We start from the raw sequence: 19,283 nt of genomic DNA, 5'->3' as shown, positions 1-19,283 counted from the left end.
TACTCATAACACCAATAAATACTACTTTCCTAAATTATTCTTCTTAAATATATCTGGCTAATAAAATCCCAGATGCTCTCACATTTTACAAAGAAAGTGACTACAGATCAGGCGCTGTGGTTCACGCCTATAATTCCAGCACTCTGGGAGGCCAAGGCAGGTGGATTGCTTGAGGCCAGGAGTTTGAGACCAGCCTGGCCAACATGGTAAAACCCCATCTCTACCAAAAATACGAAAATTAGCCAGGCGTGGTGGCACACGCCTGTAATCTCAGCTACTCAGGGGACTGAGGCTGGAGAATTCGTTGAACTTGGGAGGCAGAGTTTGCAGTGAGCCGTGATTGCACCACTGCACTCCAGCCTGGGCCACAGAGTGAGACTCTGTCTCAAGAAAAAAAAAAAAAAGTGACTACAGTATCTTCTGAGTAAATAATCTGAAATCATCTGTTGGAGAAAGACACTTAAAGTTATGAAAAAAGGATAGTTTTTGGATTTTAGAGTGTAATTCTGAAGACACGATTTTTTATCTAGGTGGGTTACAAATTCATTGTAAAAGAAAAAAATAAAAGTATTTGTGACATTAACTTCAAAATAAAATCCTAGGTGCTCTACCAAGTTAAATCATTATGTAATAATCATGACACGGATATGATTTACCAAGAAGATTTTCACTTTGGAACAAAATTTTAAGTGATTTATTCGGCACTAAAATTTACATCGACTTATTCTGTTGCTATCAAAATTATACAATGACAAAATGTTTCCTGGTAGAACAGGACACAAAGGATAACTCACAGAGCTAGGAGGATACAGTAGGATAGAACAGGCATAGCAAGAAAGACGGGGGAAAGCATACTGATGACATCTATGGCAGTGAAGGAAAGAATCTAGATGCTTCCTGGAAAGAATAAAACATTTGAACTTGAACAACTTTATTTAATTTTATATTTTTTAAACTGTACCTTTTTTTTTTTTTTTTTTTTGAGACAGGGTCTCGCTCTGTCACTCAGGCTAGAGAGCATGGGCACTATCATGGCTCACTGTAGCCTTAAACTTCTGAACTAAAGCAATCCTCAGCCTCCCAAGCAGCTGGAACTACAGGTGTGCACCACCATGCCCAGCTAATTTTTTAATTTTTGTAGTGATGGGGTCTCAATATGTTGCCCAGGTTGGTCTCAAATGCCCAGTTTCAAGAGACGTTCCTGCCTCAGCCTCCCAAAATGCTGGGATTACAGGCATGAGCCACCATGCCCAGCCTTACTTTTTCTTAAGTATATATAAACTCAAGCTTTTGGAAGACATACAACTTGTATGAAAGTTTTGTCTGAATTTTTTTTTGAGACAGAGTCTCACTCTGTCGCCCAGACTGGAGTGCAGTGGCATGGTCTTGGCTCACTGCAACCTCCACGTCTCGGGTTCAAGCAATTCTCCCACCTCAGCTTCCCGAGTAGCTGGGATTATAGGCGCGTGACACCACGCCCGGCTAATTTTTTATATTTTTAGTAGAGATGGGGTTTCATCGTGTTAGCCAGGATGGTCTTGATCTTCTGATCTCGTCTGCCTTGGCCTCCCAAAGTGCTGGGATTACAGGCGTGAGCCACCATGCCCGGCCATCTGAATTTTAAAGTTAGATTTGTTTGTGCTAACATCCTTTATGAAAAAGAGAATAAATATTCCATGTTGGGATGCTTAGAGGTCAATAAAGAATAGTGGGATGAATATGGGCTCTTAACAAAAGGAACAGATCACTGAAATGCCCCCCAGTCCCTATTCTTCTCAGTCTTTTCTTGCCTAATCAAACTTTTATAATTATAAGTGTTCAAGTAAAAGTTAACAAATGAAAAGAGTGCTGAAACTTTATTAAAAAGTCACCCACATAAACTTTAACATCTGCTTTCATTGTACTCAGTGACAGAGCAAGCAAGAAATGAATTTAATTTTCAAATCAAGCTATATATGTATGACATTCAGCTTTCCCAAGAGTCTAACACATATGAGTAAATGTAATATTTTATAATAAAGACACTATAATTAATTGAATAATGTCATCTTATCTAAGGCACTGATAGAAGGGAAAATGAAAAATATATTACCTGCAGTAATTTCCTTGCTTAGCGACCTTGGCCAGGGAGAAAATGCAGTCAACAGTTGCTAGGTGATGCACTGCTTTACACAAGTAGTGATAATGTTCACTGAATTTCCTACAGAAGCAGCAGCAATAACGAAAAGGTGAGCAAACTGATTTCTTAGACCTATAATAGCTCTACAATAAGCAATCACTTTATCAGCTAGTGTAAGCGTACAGATGATTAGCAGGCATTCCTAACAGTTAAGAGAGATGGAGATTACACCAAACAGCTTTACTTTTTAATACAATAATTAAATTATTGAGGCTTCTTTTTGTTTTGTATATAAATGTAAAACAGCTTCTACGTAAAGATATCAACTGTTAAGAACATATCATAGATTTCATCTGACCCTGACATTTGAACTTAAGGTATAACACAAATATAGCAGTCATTTTCATTTCGCTTCAATAACATCATGAAATATTCATGTACATCAGCTTCCCCTGTGCTTCTTCACAGCATCCTCCAAACCTGGAATAACAGTTTCAATATCTTTCTCTCACACTAAACTGGAAGCTTCTTGAGAGCAGATTGTCATCTGATTAACCCCATTGTAGACAAAACATCTAGTTTATAATGTTGGCATAAAATAAACACTGTAATAAATATTTATTGAAGACAAGGGGAAAAGGTACTTTTCTCACTTATCTTCAGTTATCTTATTAATGCATATAAAAACTAAATTTTAGATTTGTTTTTTAAAAGATTATGGTCATTGCCTCAAGTCTTTGGCTACTTAAAACTATAATACCTATTGATGTAAAAGCCTAAATGGCTTTTATTGAAAAACTTATTTGGAAAACACACATGAATACTTTTTTCTTTTTTCTTAAATTATCCCATTATCTCATATCATAGTATTTTATGTCAATGTGTGTAGTGTCGTATAAATTGTGGACATCTGTATGTAGTGATCAATTGTGGATGTGTGAAGTATACATAATTAAACTACAAAAATGACCCAAAACTTAATTTTTAAGAATGACCAGTATAAAGTATCTTTTTAAGTAACAGGAAACATAGAGCTGAGCTTAAATCGTTATAGTAACTACTCTGCCTCCAAGAGAGATTAAGAGATTGTTTGATTAAAAAAAAAAAACTTTAAGTAGGTGGTGATAAGTCACAAATTCTTCAAAGATTGGAAAATGAGAAAATGTAATTAACTAACTGTAAATAGGTCCAAAAGGAAAGCTGAAAGGAAAACAAACATTTACTAATCAAAGACTATGAAGAAGCCACTACATTTTTTTCTTTACAACAACCATAAAGATAGGTCATTACCTAAGTTTTACAAATGAAGTTCAGAGAGAAAAAGCAGTTAGCCTAAAGCAATTGAGCCTAGATTCAAACTGAGCTCCTCCTATCACCCTACCTCACAGTGCAGTTTTACAGACTCCTACTAGCATCTTTTCTTATTTTTGTGCATACATAGAAATAAAATAGAAATAAGGTGCCTACTTTCTACATTTAAAAAATAGTATAGCTCAGATATTCTGTACGACCTTCTGTACGATGATCCAAAAATGAGAAAAAAGACGACAAATGAACAATAAATGCCTCTCTTAAAAAATATTTGTCTATTGTAGTGTGAATTTCAGAAATGCTGAGACAGACTATTTAGTACTGAAATCCAAAGGTTTCTAGAGTGCTTCCTAGCTTGAAAAAGATATCCAGATTACACTACTAGAGTGATGGACTATTCCTATATAATCATTATGACTTTTTAAAACTGTAACTTCTGATTTTTCTAGTATTAGAATAAGGTATTGTACATAAATGACTTTTTCCAGATACTAGGAACAACATTTTAACTATCCAGCTTTATTTCTGTGTTTTTTTGTGAACTGAAAAACATATTCACAGTGTACTATATACTTATTTGCTGAGTAGACAGAACATAATGAATACAACTTATCTATTTTTCACTGAATTAAAGTTCATCAAAACAAATAATATGATTCCCACCGTGTTAGAATCTGTGCAAAACCCCAAACACAAAAGGGACAGGACCCTGGCATCAGACAGGCAGCCCTCAGTCACCACTTTAAAATGTGGAGGGAAGTGGGGATGGCCAAGGGATCCAAAAAAAATAGAAAGAATGAATAAGACCTACTATTTGATAGCACAATAGGATGACTATAGTCAATAACTTAATTGTATATTTTGGAATGGCTTAAGGAGTGTAATTGGATTGTTTGTAACTCTAAGGATAACTGCTTGAGGTGATGGATACCCCACTCTCCGTGATATGCTTATTCCACATTGCATGCCTGTATCAAAATATCTCATGTACCCCATAAATATATACACCTACTATATACCCACAAACATTTAAAAATAATTTAAAAAATAATAAAATAAAATAAAATGCTCCCTAGTTTTGAAGATGCCACATGTTGCACTGGCCTAACTGTCCTGGGTGTTTAGAGTTAAGAGTCACCCTAAACCCGGAGTGGCTGCTCACTGACTTTGCCTTGTTATTCCTGCTCTGGCTTTGACTTTATGTTTTCTTTCCTTTTTTCCTTTTTTTTTTTTTTTTTTGAGACGTAGCAGTCTCGCTCTTTTATCCAGGCTGGGGTGTAGTGGCACGATCTCAGCTCACTGTAACCTCCACCTCTCAGATTCCAGCGATTCTCCTGCCTCAGCCTCCAGAGTAGCTGGGATTATAGGCGTGCACCACCACGCCCAGCGAATTTTTGTACTTTTAGTAGAGACGGGGTTTCCCCATGTTGGCCAGGCTAGTCTCGAACTCCTGGCCTCAAGCAGTCTACCTGTCTCAGCCTCCCAAAGTGCTGGGATTACAGGCATGAGCCACTGCACCTGGCCATGGCTCTGACTTTAGATCTGACCACTCACTGTCCTCTTGCACTGTGGCATATGCTGTCCTTGTTCTAATTACTGACCCATCCAGTCCTCCTATCTAGGCACCCTCTCTTTTGCCAGAAAGCAGCCACATTTGCTGTTTCTGCCCTTGCCTCTTGGGACATGAGCATCAAAGCTTTAGCAGTAACAAATGGTCAGTTTTTTTCCTCACTCTTTCCCTCCTTCTCAGATCCTGCCCAGGTCCTCAAGACCCTAATTTGCTACTACTCAGCAGCTTGACTTGAGGGTAGCTGTCTCTGATGATCTAATGTTTAAGATGGAAATGAGTTAACACTGCTCTTAGTGGGTCCCATTTCAGTTACAACAACAAAATAGCAGGGAGGGATAAAGTAATTATTTTGATATGAACAACAATGTTCCTTCTGATGTCAATGGTATAAATAAGACATGAATACAATGAAAAACTATCAAAAACCTATAACATCATCATAACTCTTAAAGAAGCCTTGACTTCTTGGTCTTTGTCCATTTGATATACTTTGCCAAACTTCAGGGAGATTATCCATACTTAGAAAAATGGTAAGCTGAAAAATGGTCAATGCAGATAACAATCTGATAGACTGGGTTTACAGCATAACAACAAGCAATTTTATCACTATGCTACCAACCAACTTAAGGATGAAATCAAGGCACTATGATTTAACCTCTGGCCAAAAGACATTGCTGAGTTCATAAGAAGCAGATGAAGACACTTGGGTTCTAAAGCTGTTATGGTGTTATGATGACTACAGAAGTTTACCATCAAGTGTTGCTCAATGATATCTGAAGTTAATAAAAATTGAAAATATTTTATTTGCAAATGAATTTCTACAATTTTTTATTATATAATTCAACTTTTAAATAATTTGCAATTGAGAAGATTACTGAATATACACAGTGCATCTTCTAGAACAAAAAATAAAAGAGAGACATGTTTCAAGGGAGGATTTACTCCACAGCAGTGTCTACAGCCTTAATTTCTGGCAACATTTTGATCAAAAGTAATATGACTAATACACAACAGTTAGTACCTCAGTAAGTGACAAATACATTTGTAATGCTGGTATTCAGTCCTCTGATGTCAGGTTCATTGAGGTTAATCACTTTTTTAATGATATCACAGTCACACCATCTGGCACCTCAATAAATAGTGTACATAACAATCAATGCTGCTCTCAAGTGGGGGCTCTAGCTGCAAAACGCTCTAGCTAAATTTCAGCCAATATTCTTTTTTTGGATAAAAACTTTAATGCATTTTTCTTATTCTGAAAGTAATATATGTACATTATAGGTACTTCTGAAATCGTGCTCAGTCATCCCTCGGTATCCATAGGAGATTGGTTCTAGGACGCCCTGCAGATGCTAAAATCCAATATGCTCAAATCCCTTACATAAAATGGCAAAGTAGGTGTATATAACCTATGTACATCCTCCCATAGGCTTTAAATCATCTCTAGATTACTCACAATACATAATACAATGTAAATGCTATAAATAAATAGCAGTTATATTGTACTGTTTCAGAAATAATGACAAGCGGAAAAAAAAGCCTGTATATGTTCAGTATAGATGCTACCATCCTTTTCATTCCTCGAATATTTTCAATCTGCAGTTGGTTAAATCCATGGATGCAGAACTCACAGATATCAAGAGCCAACTGCATTTGCAAAGGAAAGAAATTAAAATCACCAGTAACCTCACCATCCAGAAATAATCAGTAAATGTTTTGAGTCTATATATATATATATACACACACATACACATATATGTTCACATGTACATAGGAATAGATATTTCTCCAAAGATATACACATGGCCAATAAGCATATTAGTAATACAATAAGCATATATAATCTTTAAAATATACAAGTCTGTATGCTGTGCATTATGTGAATATACACATATAAAATTGTATCATACTTTTACTTTTTTACATCATTTTCTTCACTTAGTAATTAAAGTATCATATGCTTCTGTGTACTGTTAGCTCACTCTTTGCAATCTCAATTATAGCCTAGGGATAATATAATAAAAACTCCTGGGTCAACCTAGTAGAAGGCCAAGTCAGAAGGCTGATACAGTAAGAATGGTTTGAGGTAATAATGGGCTATTAGAAGACAACATAAAAAGGGACAAATCAAAGAAACATCTCAAAGGTGGAAAAAGACAATCAGAAATTTGATAACAGGTTGGGCATGGTGGCTGGCACCTATAATCTCAGCACTTTGGGAGGCCGAGGCAGGCGAATCACTTGAGCCCAGGAGTTCAAGATTATGCGGGGGAACATAGAGAAACCCTGTCTCTACAAAAACACTTAAAAATTAGCCAGGTGTGGCGGTGCATGCCTGTGGTCCCAGCTACTAGGGGGCTGAGGTGGGAGGACTGCCTGAGCTGGGGAGGTAGAGGTTGCAATTAGTCATGATTGTACCACTGCACTCCAGCCTGGGTGGCAGAGTGAGACCAAAAAAAAAAAGAACTTGATAACAGATAAAGGGACCAAACGGAAGAAAGAATCAAGAATAACACCAAGATGATTAGCCTGGGAGTACTGAACTTTCTTTAGTCTGGAATAATGACAGAGAATAGAAGCCAGATCTATGAAATTATGTATGGTCTGAATAGAGTGAACAGGAAATTACCTCACCAAATCCCAGGACCCTTCTAGAATGTGAGTCCTTGAAGACTGAAAGGTGTAATTTTAGTTCAGTTTTCACATTCTCAGTGGTAATACTAAGGAAAAAGCCAGGAGAACTGAAAGACTCAAAGGCTCTGAAAACCCTTAAAATAGAAAATTGAAAGTGAAATAGAAAAGAAACTGAATAGACAAAATTTCCATCCCTACATTCAAGATTCTGAGTCAAGATAGTCTCAAAAGATTTAAGCAAATTGGAATCTCTTCCTGGTCTTATAATTCAAGACTCCTCAGGGCAAAAAGATTGGTACTAACTTACTTCCTTGTAAAAATTCTCACATATCTTTTTTGTTTTTTGTTTTTTTCATTTCATTTCAGGTTGATTACTTGAAATACAATAAAGCTCCCTGAAGGACATCACTGAATTTTTAGTGTTTAAGGTTGTATTTATTTATTTGAGACACAGTCATGCTCTGTTGCCCAGGCTGGAGTACAGAGGCGCAATCTCGGCTCACTGCAACCTCTGCCTCTCCGGTTCAGTGATTCTCTTGCCTTAGCTTACTGAGTTAGGTGGGATTACAGGTACATGCCACCACACCCGGCTAATTTTTGTATTTTTAGTAGAGACAGGGTTTCACCATGTTGGCCAGGCTGGTCTTGAATTCTTGGCCTCAAGTGATCCGCTCACCTCGGCCTCCCAAAGTGCTGGGATTACAGGTGTGAGCCACTGTGCCTGGCCTGTTTACAATTTTAAAGTAAGAGACTAACAGAGATGTATTTAGACTGATGTCTGCGGGCTCACCATGGGCAGGCTGGCAAAGGCCACATACCTGGCTGCCAGATGGCTGGGGCTAAATCTGGGCTCCAACCCTTACCCTTAGAAGATTAACTTCGTATTTCTGAATCTCACTTTATTCATTTGTAAGTCGGTTATGATACTTAGCCTTACAAGGGTCACATGAAAAATAATGAGTTTATATTTAAAGTACTCAGACCAGTGGTGGCCTAGAGCTGGCTCCTATGGACTCATGAAAATCAACTGTGCACATCTCTTCCCAACTCCAGTCCAGTGGTAGTTTCACATCAGCCCTGGTGGGAGTGTTTACACTTCAGAAACCAGCAAACTCTACAAACATGACTGCCCTTCCAAAGAGCTGGCTATTAGCCATTCGCCAGCACACTATGACTTAAAACTGACAATATAAATATATGACTATCAATAAATCCAGAATGTGAGGCATTCTTTGAGACAATGGCAAGGAGTCTTCAAAAAATACCATGGTAAAAAAAACAAAAAAAAATGGCAGGCAATTCTAGGTTCAAATAGACTAAAGAAGCATAATTACCAAATGCAACATGTAAAAGTTGATTACGTCTTTCATTTTAAAATCTAAAGAGAGGGCAACATTGGAAAAATTCAAGAAATTAAAATATATTCACAAATTAATGTTAATTTTTTTAGATGTAATAATGGTGTTAAGATTACATAGTAGAATGTCCTTATTTTTAAAGATGCAGGTTTAAGTATTTAGGGGAAAGTGTTATGATGTCTAAAACTTACTTCCAAATGTTTCAGGAAAAAAATACATGAGAGAGAAAAAGCAAATGTGGCAAATGCTAACATGTGATGAACCTAGGTGAAGGGTATATAGGTGGTCATCTTAACTTTCAGTAGCTTTTAAGAATTTCTTTCGGGCTGGGTGCAGTGGCTCAAGCCTGTAATCCCAGCACTTTGGGAGGCCGAGGCAGGCGGATTACTTGAGGTCAGGAGAACAACATCAGCCTGGCCAACATGGCGAAACCACGTCTCTACTAAAAATACAAAAATTATCTGGGTGTAGCAGTGGGTGCCTGTAATCCCAGCTACTCGGGAGGCTGAGGCACAGAGAATTGCTTGAACCTGAGAGGTGGAGGATGCAGTGAGCTGAGATCGTGCCATGGCACTCCAGCCCAGGTGACAGAGCAAGACTCAGTCTCAAAAAAAAGAAAAAAAGAAAAAGAAAAAAAAAAGAAATAAAATCAGACAACACATGTACTCAACTATTTTATGGTGGGTCACAAGCTGTAATCTCTATTTTCTTTTTGATGGGAAGATTTTTCCAGTCTGTTTCTCATAGCAAAAAGTCAGATTATATTTTTCACTGTAAACTCACTCTAGAAAATCAAGCCATTCAGCACTGCAGTCAAGGACTAGCTGCTCCCGGAGTTGATTCAGATGTCTGTAATTTTCTACAACAAAAGGAGAGTGAAACCGGCTCACAGCTTTTGTGCTAGAAGACAGGAAAAAACATAAATAGGAAATCAAGGTTAGTAAAAAATCCGAAATGCCATCACTTTAGAAAATAAAAATAGTTATTTATTATTCTCTGATGAACCTTGAAAATAAACAGCTGTAAATAGAGGAACATTCTTTAATTATGGTCCTGAACTCTACTGATTCCAAAGAACATGACTTTGCTCAGGAAGCCTTTTAAAATGCATTTCAAATTATACCCATATGGCAAAGTCAAAGTTTAGAACTTTTATTTCATAGGCAAAAAGCTTTTTTCTTTAAATTATACTAAGTGAAAATGCTCTTTAACAAAGATCAGAAGCAAATATGGTAAAAGAAAGTATGATAAAGCTAGGAAGTAGATACACTGGTGAAGGTTATATTATTCTTTGTTTTATGGGCTTTTCTGTATGACTGAAGTATTTCAGAGAAAAAAGAAAAATAAAAAGCATTACAAAGAATAGCAATGCATTAATTCAGGAGGCAATTAAGAAAGAGATCTTCAGGATACTATGATCTGTGCAGATGCACAGTGGCTCTGGATGGGAAGAAATACCACATGCTCCCCATCTGGGCTTAAGTATCATCTCTGCTCTCCGTTCAGTAGCTAGAGCACAACAGGGGATGCCATGGGTCCCCAGTCAGAGAAGCCAGGTCGAGGCTCTGGTCCTGCTACTTACTTACTAACTATGTGATTTGGGGCAAATGAAACAGACCTTCTCTAAATATCACTTTCCTCATCTATGAAACGGGGATAATAATATCTACCTCATAGTTACTCTTGACAGGATCAGACAGACAACACTTAGGAGAGCGCCTATAAGTATTCAATAAAAATTAGTTGTTTGGTGGTGGTGGTGGTTGCCATTGCTGTTAATGCTGTCATTATGAAAAGTCTTTAAGAAGAAAAGGTCAAGGCATCTGGTCTTTGTTCCCCAACTCTTGTAATACACTGTTGCACTTTAATTTGCCAAGTTGCTGGATTAGCGGTGGGCCTTTTGCATTCAAAATCTGACTCCTGATGTTCTAACCCATCTCTGTCAAAACCCTATGGCCCAACAGATAAATTGCAATGAACCTTTCCCAAACTATCTTATCTGTTGATTCAATTTACATTACTAACATTTGAAAGATGGTGTCACTGATTTATGCCTTGCTTGTTGCTTTAAAATTGTATCATCTAGACTTCTATGCCAACATATTTATCAAAGCTTTATCTTCTGGAAAAACTCATTTAGTGAGATATTTCGGTTATTGTTGTAGACAGACTAACATGGTTTTTGGTAATTTCTCTTCATAATGCATATTTCATTCATTAGCTGTGATACAGGACAAAAGCAGATAAAGGAAAGAATGTCTGCAAAAAGAGAAAACAACCTCCCCTAGGATCAATAATACTCAAATCTAAAGTACAGCTTCTGGCAGCATTTTAAAAAAAAGATGGTATTAGAACGAAAGAAATCCATGCCTGTGCCTTCAGCATCTGATGATGTGGCAATGGATAATAAACATTTTCTTTTTAAGTTAAAATAATAAATTACTGGGAGGTCAAGGCAGGTGAATCACTTGAGTTCGAGACCAGCCCCTGGCCCACCCCTAGTGAAACCCCGTGTCTACTAAAATACAAAAAAAATTAGCCAGCAGTGGTGGCAGGTGCCTGTAATCCCAGCTACTTGGAAGGCTGAGGCAGGAGAATCACTTGAACCCGTGAGGCGGAGGTTGCAATAGGCTGAGATTGCATCACTATACTTCAGCCTGGTTGACAAAAAGAGTCTCCGTCTTAAAAATATATATATATTATATATGTATCATTATATATATTTTTGTATATATGTATATTATATGTGTAATAAATTAATCAGTCATACATTATGTCAAAATTTCCCTTCATCCTTAAAACAGAATGCCTGTACACTATTACCAGTTACTGGTCCCTCTTCTACCATCTTAGGCAAATGTACCATTTTCATCTCATGTTTGTGCAACTTATTGATAACAGTACTAATAAATATTCCACAAAGGATACTACTCACAGCTGTATATACTTCCCTAATACCTTGTCTTTAAATGAGTCCTCTCTTGGAGATTAATGTCTAACCAAGGAGAAAAGGCAGAGTCCCATTGTGGTTCTCTAAATTTGTTTTTGATTAATTTATTTTCATCAATTCACGATCTGGGTTATAAAAAAAAGATGTAAAGAATTACAATAATTATGTGCCAAGGAAAGCATTAAGAGTAAAGAAATGTGGAGCTCGGTGAGGTAGAAAATTAAATTGCAGCTTCTTGTAAGAAATGTCAGGCATAGCATTCATCATGAAGTAAAAGCAACTAAATTAATCTTACAATTGAAGGTTCCTCAACTTTTCTTCCATGTGTATCCTGTGCTATAAGAATAAAACAGTAATTTACAAAATAAGAAAACAAATGTGTAAAAATAAGATATCTTTTTGAAAAATGTTTTAAAATCAATGATAAAGAGTTAAAAATAGTGATCTCCTTGGTTAAAAGTTCCCTAAGAAAGGGCAGGGCACAGTGGCTCATGCCTGTAATCCCAGCACTTTGGGAGGCTGAGGTGGATGAATCACCTGAGGTCAGGAGTTTGAGACCAGTCTGGCCAACAGGGTGAAACCCCGTCTCTACTAAAAATACAAATTAGCCGGGGGTGGTAGTGCACACCTGTAGTCCCAGCTACTCGGGAGGCTGAGGCAGAAGAATCCCTTGAATCAGGGAGGTGGAGGTTGCAATGAGCTGAGATCATACCACTACACTACAGCCTGGGCAACAGAGCAAGACTGTATCTCCCCCCGCAAAAACAAAAACAAAAACAAACAAACAAACAAAAAGTTCCATAAGAAAAAATAAAAATAAAAAGAACTGCTTTTAATTTCAAGAACGTGGCTACTATGAGCCCAGTAGCACATAGATATACAGATGTCATTATAATTCATTATAAGAAAAAAATGTATTTTAAACCTACCTTCCAACCTTTACCCAATCAGTTGGTATACAAGATACAGCAGAGTTCTTTATTTCGATCATAAACTAAAACAAATACAAATAAACAGATATTTAGATGAGTAACCATTATATATTTTAAAGCTTTCCCCAAATTGTGGTATAACAATTTATTATATATTGTTAAACACTCAAAATAAGTTCAGAATTGTTTTTCATACTGTATATATGTCAATACAGACAAATATTATTAATTAAGGGTTCAATACTTGGGACAAAGTACAATTTGTGTTGTGTAAAACATTTGTAATACTTGGGCTTTCATGTTTCTAATATTGTTATACATATACTCTGAATGATGGCTTTTTCATTAACCATCTCTTTCATTTATTAATACTCACTTAAGAATTCTATTACTCATAAAAGATTGAATTTCTAAGCATGTAAGATTTTAAAATATTCAATTAGTAGATGTTACACCGGTCTGAGATATGATCCTCCCCTATTCTGAACAGAGAAGATTTTTAGATAGTTTTTACCCAAGGAACCGAAATCCTCTAGAAGTATCTTCACAGGAAAGCACTGACTTCCCTAACTATAAAGAGAAGAAAGTATTTCTTTCCATATGAGAGTTTTCTTTAAGTTTTCACTTATATGAACCATAATATCTTTTTCTTATTTTGGTGGGTACATGGTGGTTGTATATATTCATTGGTTACATGAGATAGTTTGATACAGGCATGCAATGCATAATAATCACATCAGGGTAAATGGGGTATCCATCACCTCAAGCATTGATCTTTTGTGCTACAAATAATCCAATTATACTCTTTTAGTTATTTTTAAATGTACAATTAAATTATTGATTATAATTACCGTGTTGTTACCAATACTAGGTTTTATTCATTCTTCCTGTTTCTTTTTTATCCATTAACCATCCCCTCATCCTCCCCACCCCCACTACCACTACCAGTCTCTGGTAACCATCATTCTATTCTGTATCTCCATGAGTTCAATTGTTTTAATGTTTAGCTCCCACAAGTTAAGTGAGAACATGCCAAGTTTGTCTTTTTGCACCCGGCATATTTCCCTTAACCTAATGACCTCCATAATCCACCCATGTTGTTGCAAATGACAGGATCTCATTCTTTTTTATGGCTCAATAGTACTCCATTGTGAATACATACTACAGTTTCTTTACTCATTCGTCTGTTGATGGACACTTAGTTTGTTTCCAAATCTTAGCTATTGTGAATAGTGCTGCAATAAACACGGCAGTGCAGATATCTCTTTAATATACTAATTTCCTTTCTGTTGGGTATATATCTAGCAGTGGGATTGCTGGATCATATGGTAGCTCTATTTTTTTTTTTTTTGAGGGACCTCCAAACTGTTCTCCATAGTGATGGTGGTACTATAATTTACATTCCCACCAACAGTGTACGAGAGTTCCCTTTTCTCCACATCCTCATCAACATTTGCTATTGCCTGTCTTTTGGATAAAAGTCATTTTGACTGGGGTGAGATAATATCTCATTATCATTTTAATTTACATCCATAATATCTTTATAGATCCAACTGTGCTCTGCAAATAAGGTTCTCATCAGCCAGGAAGCAAGTGAAGTTCTATCAAACCATTCATTTTTAGCCTTAGTTATATATTACCTCTTCTCAGTGTGCTTGCATTCCTGTATTATTACAATCAAATTCAGGCTGGACGCGATGGCTCACACCTGTAATCCCAGTACTTTGGGAGGCTGAGGTGGAGGGATTACCTGAAGTCAGGAGTTCAAGACCAGTCTGGCCAATGTGGTGAAACCCCATCTCTACTAATAGAGATAAAATTAGCCAGGCCTGGTGGCAGGCACCTGTAATCTCAGCTACTCAGGAAGCTGAGGCAGGAGAATCACTAGAGCCCAGGAGGTGGAGGTTGCAGTGAGCCGAGATCGCGCCACTGCGCTCCAGCCTGGGCAACAGAGCAAGACTCTGTCGCAATAAAAAACAAAAACAAAAACAAAAATTCAATGATTCATTTAAATAAATTTCTAAAAACCCATTTTGAGTGGAATGGAACCCTAGAAGCTGTGTGGTTGTAATTTTGAGAGAGCTATGAGAACTTTTTCATATTTATCAGTTTTATTATATGCACACAACTTCAGGTATTTATAATGTTCATATTAATAACAGTATCAACATGGTTCTTGAGTTTATTTTTCCCATTAATAGAAATACTGTAGTTTTTACATTAATTATATTAAGAATTAGTGGCTAATTTCCCTTAGAAAAATGTTTTGAACTAGTGATGCCCTCATGTACAGAGAATTAATACAGTTTCAAATCTGCTACACCCATTTAAATAGTTAAGAGTCAGGAGTCTAAAAAGCCTCGTTTGGCTACAAAAAGTAACTTTTGAAAAACCACAAAAAAAATCATTAATGGGAAAGATAAAACCACTTTTAAACTGTGCTAAATAATTCTGCTATTTTAAAGTGTTCTACCAAAGGAGATGTTGGCCTTTTTATAAAATAATTCTGGAAAGAGCTCTGCTAAAGGCAAACAGCAAAATTCAGGAACAGACTGATTGGATCACTGATATTTGGGAAGGACACATCCAGATGCATAATGACTAACAGAGCTCCACAGGAGTTACTACCTAAGGGATGACGGACATTTTGAACAAGGAGCACCCTGGGAACAGTTTGGACCACAACTATTCAATCTGTAAGTATCAAAAGTGCTACTCTAGGACCACAATCGCTACAGCAGGCCACCATATACAGAGCCAATACAGTGCCAATGCAGTCGGGAAAACAGTGGGAGTCAGGAAGGCACAAGTTAAACCCCTCTGGTCACGTCCTCAGACAGTGGCTGGTCCTTGGACTGATCCTGAGTGTCCCTTTTCCTCACTCAGCAGTCCTCGGAATTTCAGCCTGGGTTCCTCCTCAGAGTGGTCATCTGCTAGCTTTTCTTCTCTTCTACAGCGATGATGAGATACAAAATTTTTTCTCTAGCTATTCTTTTTTTTTAACATTCTAAGAATGAACAGGTAGGCCTTTGGTTTAAGAATTTTATTACTAAAGAAAAGAAAACTAACATAGAAAAATAGCATACATTCCAGTAATCTTAGAAAGCTCTCACAGCAACTTTTCCTGCTTTACAGTTCCTGACTTTGTTTCTTAGGTGTTGATGTGAGTAGTCTGCCTTGATTCATTATAGCAATCTCTCATATTCTTCTCCTGGGACCCAATTCTGTCTTATTTAATGTCAGATATTGTTAATCTATATAGCCTGTGGTATCACTGGGCTGGCAACATCACTAGGTTTGCCGAAATTCTTACTCACTCCAGAAACTGCTGTTTTCTCCAGCACCACACTTAACCCATTCCTCCACTCCCCACTTTTCATTCTCTTAATAATTTAAGCATTTTTTACTATATTTTAAATCTAAGTAAAAAGCACTCAGATTTAACAGATTATTTTCCACATTTTAAACATAGTAAACAGATATTTGGATATGCTGCATGCTGTCAATGAATAAAACTCTTTCTAAAGATTTTTTTCCAATATTTTTCTTTTTCCCTTAGTAATAATAATACTTATCAGTACTGCCCCCAATGTAAATATTGCCCCTTTTCCATTCCATATTTGATTCAAGGTTAAGAGATAATTGGTCTATATTCATAAAATATGATAGAGACTGTAACAGAAGCAGTAAACTATGTAAACTTCTGCTTTCATTACATACATACATACTTTCATAAATACATACATACATTACATAATACATAATAATGTATGTATATTATTACATAAAAATATAAAGTTTCTGCTTTCATTAATTTCTTCTAAGCCAATACTTACATAGTCAGAGACAATAAGGCATCATACAATAAGGTTTTAGTATTCTAATGAGTATATAAAAGCTGGGAACAGAGGTGAAAAATGAATGTTGTCAAAATAACACTGGATTAACAGACCGGCACATTTACCTAATTTTGGTAAAAATAACAAGATCCACATATTATCACATGGATCACGTGGGGCTGCTATAATGGGTCTTTTAAGGTTATTACAAAAGCTGTATGTATAGAAATAAAATGTCAGAACAGAAATGTATAAAGAAGCACCAATAAATGTAAAATAAGGGTTTTCCACCGTGCCTCCCTCACTTCTCAGAGATAATCATATTTGATGGAGTCTTTTCCTAGTCTTTTAAGTACCTTTAAATAATTTGAGAATACCGTTAGTCTTTTTTTTTTTTTTTTGGACAGGGTTTCACTCTGTTGCCCAGGGTGGAGTATAGTGGCATGATCACGGGTCACAGCAACTTCAGCCTGTCAGGCTCAAGCGATTCTCTACCTTAGTCTCCCGAGTAGCAGCGACTATACACACATTCCACTATGCCTGGCTAATTTTATTTTTATATTTAGCGATGGTGTCTCACTATGTTGCCCAAGCAGGTCCTCGAACTCCAGAGCTCAAGCAATCCTTCTGCCTTGGCCTCCCAAAGTGTTGAGATTATAGGTGTGAGCCACTATAGTCTTTTTTAAAACAGAATTTGATGAAAACAAGTTTGAATATTTAGAATTCCTTTGGTGTTCCAATGAATGGAATCATTAATTTTCAAAAGGTTTTAAGAAAGTAATTTTGTGTTAACGTTCTACTAAAATCCTAGAGAAGATTATTAAAAACCAACAATAATCCATCCTACTATTAATAACGAAGAAACTTTGTTCCTCAAATTCATCAACTTAACCTAGTAAAGATAAAAGATAACTGATCTTCCTTTCTAGTATTTTTTAATACAATTAGTTGATCTCCATGCTGTACTTTTTCTTAAACCTCAATGCCACACTCACAATGAATAACCAGTCTACTATCTCTTATGAATTCCTGATAATTTTCTTTCATTTTTACTCAAAAACTACCAAATGAATCCAGGACCGTCTTTCCAAGACTTAAATTTTATTTTGAATACTATGAGCTCTAAAATGTCCAGATTTTGTCAGATAAAATCCATGGTGTTGAGAATCCTTTGTGTTAATATTTGGAATTAATAAATGGAATGAAATACTGGTATTAACATAATAGAAAGACAAGAGTCTGGCAGAACTGGGCTGGATTTGTGCTTCTGACCTTGGGTAACTTATCTAACTACTCCAAACCTGTTTTCTTTCCAACAAAACTAGAATGACTGACCCTTTTTGGTGTTGTTACAAGAATTAAATAATATATGTAGGCACCTACCACTCTTCTAGACTTTAACAAGTACTTGATAAATGGTAACTCTATTACTATTATTGTTATTATGTGAGTAGTATAAGCATAGCACTTCATGATTAAAAAGCACTTTCATGTATTTTAACTTAATTGGTCTCCATAATAGTCTTATAACAGAGGTAACTCTTCCATGGTCATATAGCATGTAAATGGTAGAACTGGCACTTACACTTAGCTTTTTCCACTGTAATACCAGGCAGCCACTTTTCTACTACATATCTTTTATTAAAGTAACTAAAGCAATGTTCATCATTTGATTTTAAACCAATAGCCAGAATGGTGGCCTTTAGGCCAATTTTCACTTTGCAAGGTCATGACTGCATAGTAAAAACAAGAACTACAATTAAATATTTGGTATTTGTCTGTTCAGACAATAAACTTAAGTATAAATATTGTCAAATCATTTTTCTATTATATAGAGCTCCATGTGGCATTGTGAATGTCTGCTGAGTATAATATCTTAATAACTGTAGTTCAGAAGACAGGTTGACTTAATGGGTAAATCTATGAAATAACACAAGACAAACATTTTAATGAATATTCTCTATTAATGTAGAGCTTCTTATTTCAAATAACTATACAATCAACAATCTTTTGGCAAAACACACAAAGCAATGTAAATGTTAAAATTTTTGATTTGAAATTAAGTTCTTCCCCACCAGAAAAATATCTATTTTTAAAAATCCTGAATAAAATGCTCACTCTATAGAAGTTATCCATAAGTTTCGTAATTTGGTATTTTAATAAAACAGAATTTCTCAAACTCCCTCTGTTTGAATCTTCATATTTTATTAAACATAAGATATAGGAGTAGCATGCCTCAAGACTCAGAAAAGGACTGAAAAGTACAACCATATTTAAAAGGCATACTTCTTCCTTTTCTGGTTCTCATTGAGACACTACTATCAAACTTTAAACAAAAGTACACACCCCAAGAAACACATTCTAAACAGTACCATAATTTTATGGAAGACTCACTAAGTGTAGTTTTTCACTCTAGATTTGTTTTTTTAGCAGCTATACTCTTAACTTTAGTAGGAAGCCCTGCCGTTTAATCACTATATGAGCCAATCAACACAGGTGGCCAACTTTGTATTATTTCATCATCTGTAAGGCAGGGATCAAAGACTAACTTCTCTTTCCTGGATTTAGAA

At 36.1% G+C, this 19,283-nt stretch overlaps 1 protein-coding gene across 1 annotated transcript in view; it reads right to left on the bottom strand.

Moving 5' to 3' along the window:
- The window catches only part of MSH3 (mutS homolog 3), a 220,591-nt gene that overhangs the window by 87,982 nt on the left and 113,326 nt on the right, over positions 1-19,283 (bottom strand). The window contains exons 16-18 of the mRNA XM_015140339.3: positions 12,872-12,936; positions 9,776-9,892; positions 2,093-2,200 (exon numbers count right to left, since the gene is read on the bottom strand). Of these exons, the coding sequence (XP_014995825.2) occupies positions 2,093-2,200; positions 9,776-9,892; positions 12,872-12,936 (290 nt within the window). The remainder of the gene's footprint in view (positions 1-2,092; positions 2,201-9,775; positions 9,893-12,871; positions 12,937-19,283) is intronic.

This window comes from Macaca mulatta, chromosome 6 (genome assembly GCF_049350105.2).
Source record: "Macaca mulatta isolate MMU2019108-1 chromosome 6, T2T-MMU8v2.0, whole genome shotgun sequence".
Taxonomy (NCBI): Eukaryota; Metazoa; Chordata; class Mammalia; order Primates; family Cercopithecidae; genus Macaca; species Macaca mulatta.
The sequence above is the reverse complement of the archived record's forward strand: the minus strand, read 5'-3'. Positions and strand labels throughout refer to the sequence as shown.